General features: G+C 32.0%; 1 protein-coding gene across 1 annotated transcript; it reads left to right on the top strand.

Annotated features, from left to right (window-relative positions):
• Window positions 1–516: 516 nt before the first annotated feature.
• On the top strand, window positions 517–5,633 carry HELRODRAFT_174056 (hypothetical protein; the record flags this gene model as incomplete). The annotated part of the gene is made up of 3 exons (XM_009020606.1): window positions 517–581; window positions 3,462–3,591; window positions 5,397–5,633. 3 exons carry the CDS (start codon window positions 517–519, stop codon window positions 5,631–5,633), a joined length of 432 nt encoding a protein of 143 aa, XP_009018854.1.
• Between the last annotated feature and the right edge of the window lie 1,747 nt (window positions 5,634–7,380).

The raw sequence follows: 7,380 nt of genomic DNA, 5'->3' as shown, positions 1-7,380 counted from the left end.
GAACATAAGTATATATTTATTTATTCTTATTTATCTAAATAAATAATAAACAATTAACTTGTTTGCTTCCTTTTTAGTTGAATTTTTACTCATTGTCTATGGCAAACAAAGGTCATGATGTCATATACAAGTCGTTGAACTTACGTGCGTTTTCTGCTAAGTGGCAAAATGAAAGTCGTTCGTTGTGGGCTCAACCTCGTCAGCGTCTTTTAATCTGATGTGTGGCATTCATGTTTTGATAGTTTATGAGATGTTGTTGACGTGTGTGTGTGTGTGTGTGTGTGTGTAACTGTGTGTGTGTGTGTGTGTGTGTGTGTGTAACTGTGTGTGTGTGTGTGTCTGTGTTTGTGTCACAGCCCAGCCAAAAATTGTGTGCACTTGTTCGTGTCACTACGTTGTGTGTGTGTGTGTTTGATTTTATGTGTCAGAATGATTGTGTTTGTATATGGGTTTGTGTGTGTGTGTGTGTGGTGTGTTTGTGTGTGTATATATGTATGTGTGTGTGTGTTCACACAAATGCTCAAAATTGTAACTTTCTACATATATCTTCCAAAGTTGTTCACAATATTAATGTGCCAAATGTTAGTTTGTTAATCAGACATCAGGCTAAAAAGTAGGACATTCAAAACATAAATAATATTTAATTATATGAACACAAATCTAAATAATGAATCGAAAGATTTTCAAATTTATTAGTTGAGAATAAAGTGTCAGAGCCAAGTGACAATTTTTGGTGATTTGGTAAATTTTTCAGTAAGGGTTTATAATTCGCAATATGAAATGAATGGAATATGGCTATTTGGTCTGTTAATTATTAATTTGCCAAAGAAATTTATCTTTTAACATATTGTTGTGGTGCTGTTCAAAGTACATTTACGGTTATCCATCTTTTAAAAATTTTAAAGAATGTTATTTCTTCATTTCTCCATTGTTTTTCTATGTGTGTGTCTGTATGTGTATATATATATATATATATATATATGTGTGTGTGTGTTTGTGTGTGTGTTTTTATATGTTGCCAATCTTAATGTTGATGAATATTTGATACCATGGTGGGCACATTTGCTTCGCCGTTCGAATCTTGTATTTCATATTAAAGTCAGTGACTTGTGTCTTAAAAGTGCTTAATAGTAGACTTTCTTCAGCTATTTGTTTGATGTATTTTAAAATACTGATTAAACAACCTCTCGAGTTGACAAAAATTAAAAGTTGAAATTGTTAAAACTTGATAATTTGAGTGATCGAAACGAAATTACGACCTAGACTGGTTGGACGAATGGCATCAGAACGTTGTTAACATCTCGAAATAGGTGGGACTCGCATGTAAAAGTATAATGAAGAAGATCTTATCATGTGGTGTCTACTGATACTGATGGTGCTGATGATGATGGTGCTGATGATGATGATGATCCAGGTCAAATATTTCTCACTCTCAGTTTGTTGAACTCGCTGCCAAATGTAAAATCATCTTATTAATACGTTGTAAATAAATAGATGATGATGATGTTGTTGTTGACGATGATGACGACGATGATGATGGTGGTGATGGTGAAGATGATAGTAAAGATGATGGTGATGATAATGATGATGATGATGGTGGTGATGGTGAAGATGATAGTAAAGATGATGGTGATGATGATGATGATGATGATGGTGGTGATGGTGAAGATGATGACGATGGTGACGCAGATAATAATGATTACAATAATTTAAAAGGTGACGATCTTGCGTTCAAACTCATGCTATGTGACACCAAGCTAAAAAAATTTCTTAAAACGAGAAAATGACATGCAAAACCCAACACATTCATAACAAAACACATACACACATACACACAACACATGCGTAGGCCTAAAACGCGCGCGCACACGCACACACAAACAACTCGCACGCACGCATACAATTCATGTACACACACACACACACACACACACACACACACACACATACAGACACACGTTGGTGGAACATACTTCCATTCAAACTTTCCGCAATTAGTCGCTCGCTTACTCTATTATTAAAGCCCTGCTAAAATCCTATAGAGTAAGTTGGATATATGAAAAAAATGATTGATTGGATTTTTTCACTAATAAAATATTCACGATGTCAGGAGAATGCGTGTAGTTGCAAAGCAGACATGAAATATTTCTCGGAAATGTAAAATAGTTTTAATTATATAATTTTTGTGTCTTTTTTTAATTTTTTTAATTTTTATTTTTATTTTTTATTATATTCTAGCCGTACGCTGAAACAACAGGTCTTCCTACTACTCCCCACTCGCCTTATCTTCTGTTGGTCTTTATTTTTCTTATTTTATTTTCTTATTTTGTTTTATTTCTGTTTAATTTTTTTCGTTTTTGCTTATTAATTGTCGTTTAATTTCAATTCAACATAACATTTGAAAATAGCATAGAGATTTATTAGCGCCGGCGATAAAAACCCGTAAGCCTCTATCAAAATGTTCTTAATCAATGAAAATAAAAACATATACACATCTTTGAAATGGAAATAAAATAATTAAATTAACTAATTGATTAATTAATTAATAATATAAAAATAAATATATAAATAAAATTTGAAAAGTTTGATTTGGCATGTTTAAAAATATTCAGCGGACAGTTCAGAGCATAGAGAGCAGGCGGCAACAACCTCTCCCTCCTCCCATTCCATCCTGTCGTCATGAAATTTCTTATTTATATCTTTCCATTATGTTTGCCCCTAAATTGGAAATTTCACCGCGTGTTTGTAGCGTTGCATTGCTTGCAAAGCTTTGTTTGTGATTTTTGTGTGTTACATTTTCATAACTTAACTTAATTAAAATATTCTTAATTAAAATATTCATTTCAGCAAATTTTAATAATTTTGAAGTCATGCTTTTCAATTTTTAAATTNATAGGTGCGTTCTGTTGTGTTATATTATGTTTTTTCTATTCCAGTTTAGCCTAATTCATATATTCAACACATTTTAAACTGAACTCGTTTAACAATTTTCCCCAACTACTCAGTTAAATACAACTTTGCTCCCGAGACAACGACACATTGGTGTGAAATCATAGTCTCTTATTTTATTCAAACATCTGAACAATTTTTCTAAATTAAAATAACAGTGAAATTTTGTTTGAATTGCTTGTGAAAAGTTTTATAAAGTTTACAAAGTGCTGCTTCGGAAAAGACCTTGATACACTGGTCTAAATGAGAAAAAAAATTATGTGAAATGTCAAATTTTGGCACAAATGATAGTTCTTTTATCGAGATTTTAACCAAATTAACATTGATGTACATTAAGAAATTGTTCGTAATAAATCAATACAATGTAACAATAACAACTTAACAAATAAAATTTATCTATAGTTTCATTTATTTATTTCTTCTATAAAACGAATCTGTCCATTGAAACAATTAAATTCAATTAATAGGATGGAAGTTTTTCTATTTTGATTTTTTTGAATATTTTTTATTAGGCTTTTCACGCTGTACAGTGTACACACTAAAAGCAGTCTGCTATCACTCTTATGTCCCATCTGTCTTGCTATCTACGCTCATTGTTTTGATGTCTTGGTGGAAACGTCCTTCTTCACCTATGGCTCCCAGGTTTGATGGGAAGTCATGTGAGTGGCTATGAAGAGAATGCAATTTTACGCTCATGTTTGCTGCCAGTTTATGAAAAGTCATCAACAAATTCTACGCTTAAAGATTTGAAGTTTCTTAGAAAATTTCTAATCGTATCAGACAAAGCAGACCAAGCATGTTTTTCTATTTTTTCATGGTTTTAATGAACTCTTTGTCTTTGATCAGGAACCTAGTTTGTGGACCATCAAATATACCAGTTTTCAATCTTTCACAAGATAGAGTAGACAATTAAGTACACAAATATTTGAAGCACAGTCTATATTGATCCAAAGCTCTGACGAACTGTTTCATTAGTCTGAATTTTATATGTAGAGGAGGAAGCAACACTCTTGGAGTACTGACAAGTGGTTCATCCAGTAATGTTCGTTATATTTCATTTTTTATAGATTCATATAGTATTTATGCATTTGTTTTCTACATTGTTAATTTTTTATAACATTATCTATACACTTATCAATGGTAATATCGATTCGGTTTTTTTTTCATTTTGAGCAAAAAGTAGACGTGACTGATTAAAATGGATATGATTTTTGGAATCGGCACACCAAAATACATAATGATCACAGATCACATGTTATATGGCAGTCAGCACTACTAGTGTTATTACGGAAGAGAAAAGTTATTTTGGTTTCTTAAAAATAAACTTTACCAAGTGTCTTAACACTTTGTAGTTAGTATGCGGCTATTTTAGTTTTATTCTTTTCACTCATTTTTCCATTTCTACTGAAAATTTTTTTGAAATTCACAATTCTTATTTTTAGCCACTTCAGTTTTTTAAGCATGTTTTATTTAAATTTCATCAGAGCATGCTGTGAAATGTTTTCTCTAATTTTTAAACTTCTTCATATATGTAATTTTAATTTAATAAATCTCAACCCTGCTTAATCATTATTAATTTACGTAATAAAATAACTATGGCATCTCATACCAAACATAATAAAAATAATATATCGAAATAATGTTATGCTAACAATGAATAACATAAATCGAAACTATTCGAGTCTATAATACTCACTGCTATTCTTCTTTTATTTCATTTAACAAAAATTTAAAAATATTCCTTTAACAACAATTTTGCTATTATTTTTAATTTTTTTATTAATTAAATCAAGATTCTGTGATTGAGTGATTGTTATACACCTTAGTAAATAAACAATGTAAAAACTTAAAGTCCCATGCAATTCGCATAGACATAGATAAGAGAACATTTTTTTATAAGAAGTATCTAAACACATGATACAGCAATAATTTTCTTGCGATAAGGTTTTTTCAGGTTTAGTAATGTAATAAATCCAGGAGTGAAAAAAAAATCAAAAAAACTATCAGCTGATGAATTCTAGGAAGAAATGCCTCAAAAACATCACATTTTTCGGAATAACTCTAGACAAAAAATTATTCTATTAGGAGCATTGAAAAGGATAATGGATAAAAATGATAGTTTCAGTTAGAGGAACAAGTTTGAACGCTGAACTCTTTACATAGTTCAGTGAGTTGGAATTATGCTAGGGAGTTGTGATACTATGTAATATGTCTTATCTTATATAAGAATTACATTGTTTTCGGTTCAAAAAATTAATTAAGGTATTTGGTATACATTTTTAAGTTTCTACTCATAGTAACTAACTTATGAACTTAATCCAACGCGTACACGCACACACACACACACAAACACATGTTACATGCTGATTAGTTACATAATTTGTCGTACACATAGTACACGCGCACGCACACACACGTCACGTCCACACACACACACACACAAACAGTTCAATAATGTTCCGTGTGCAAGAGCAAATACAAACTTGAAATCGTACAAGGATAAAATGACAATGATCGAAGATGACGATATTGCTAGAGGCAGTGATGACGACAGCGCTAATAATGATAAAAATAGAGCCGGTATTGGTGTAGTGGCTAAGGCGTTTGGTCTTGCTGTAACATTGCCTGGCTTCAAATGCAAACAGATTTTCACCTATCACATGTCAGTCAGACTGGTAGATTGACACGTGCTCACATGGGCTTTGTGTGATTTGCAATGAAAATTGCTTCTACAATGATGTTGGAAATGAATTGAATAATAACACACTGACTCACGAAACTGAACGAAAAAAAATTTAGATTTCGTTTTGAAAATTTACTTTTATTGCATTGTCCTTGGTTTGAGTTCAGTCAAACAAGATACAATCTGACAAATGTAATAAAGATAAATAAAATAAAAAAAAAATACAATATTATTTAGTTCATGTATTCCCAGACAATGTAAGCACACAAGAACATGCGACCGCACGTACGCATACAAAAACTCTGCGATGTAGATATTGTAGATATCTGTTTGTTTGCTCGTGTATGCAAATGTTTTCAGGGTAGTGGTGGCAGTAGTAGAAGTTGTAGTAGTAGCAGTAGTAGAAGTTGTTGTAATGGCAGTAGCAGTATTAGTAGTAGTTGTTGTGGTAGTAATAGTAGTAGTTGTGGCAGTCGTATTAATAGTAGTAGTACTAGTAGCAGCAGTAGCTGCAGCAGCAGCAGTAGTAGTAGTAGTAGTAGTAGAAGTTGTAGTAATAGTAGTAGTAGAAGTAGTAGTAGTAGTAGTAGTAGTAGTAGAAGTAGTAATAGTAGTTGTAGTAGTAGTAGTAGTAATGGCCTTTCATTATCGTTTAAATCATAAATTACCACTTTTATTCTTCACATCGTTCAATTGGCAGATCAACTTTCAGTTAATTGAAAGGTTTCCATTTAATTTTTGGCTCGCGAAGCTCTCAACATCTTCAAAATTATTTAAAACTGCTTTGATTTCAAAGTGTCATACATAGTGATAGGATTGGATTGGCGACTCTCTGGTGATTTATTGAGATTTGTCTGCAAGAAAATTTGTTTATTGTGTTTGCTGGGAAGAATTGAGTTATTTTCTCTTTTAAATTTTAATTGAACAGTTTGTTTTCAACAAAGAAACTCCATGACACATTTTGTTTTTGAAAAAAAAACACATGAAAACAATTTAAAACCAGTAAAAAATGCCAAATTTATCGTGAAAAAATACGGGGAATAACACAGTAAACACAATTTAAACCTCAAAAAAGTTTAATTGAATAATGTAGCAGGTCAGAAATATGGCTATACGGACGAGTCAGACTCGTGCGACTTCTCGTCGTACGTCAACTCACAGGGATAAACCCAGAGTCATTTCTCATTCACTCCTATTTTAGGTGTTTTTAATTGCGAATTTTTTTTTCTATTTTTGAGTTGTTGGTTCATGTGATTTAGTACGTGGTTATGTGTGGTCGTATGTAGCTATGTGTGGTTGTGTGTAGTTATGTGTGGTCGTATGTAGCTATGTGTGGTTGTGTGTAGTTATGTGTGGTCGTATGTAGCTATGTGTGGTTGTGTGTAGTTATGTGTGGTCGTATGTAGCTATGTGTGGTTGTGTGTAGTTATGTGTGGTCGTATGTAGCTATGTGTGGTTGTGTGTAGTTATGTGTGGTCGTATGTAGCTATGTGTGGTTGTGTGTAGTTATGTGTGGTCGTATGTAGCTATGTGTGGTTGTGTGTAGTTATGTGTGGTCGTATGTAGTTTTTGTGTTAATGAAAGTATTTATCAATTAAAAAACTTGAATATATCATCATGAGAAGAATTTTAACAGTTTTTTCATTGCTCCTAAAATTTAATAAAAATAAAATTGTTCCATTTATTCTTTTTGCGGTGATTTATGTACATCAGAATACATCAACATTCATCATATGACTTATGCTAGT

This window comes from Helobdella robusta, assembly GCF_000326865.2.
Source record: "Helobdella robusta unplaced genomic scaffold HELROscaffold_28, whole genome shotgun sequence".
Taxonomy (NCBI): Eukaryota; Metazoa; Annelida; class Clitellata; order Rhynchobdellida; family Glossiphoniidae; genus Helobdella; species Helobdella robusta.
Note: the sequence above shows the minus strand (reverse complement) of the source record. Positions and strands in the feature narration are given on the sequence as shown.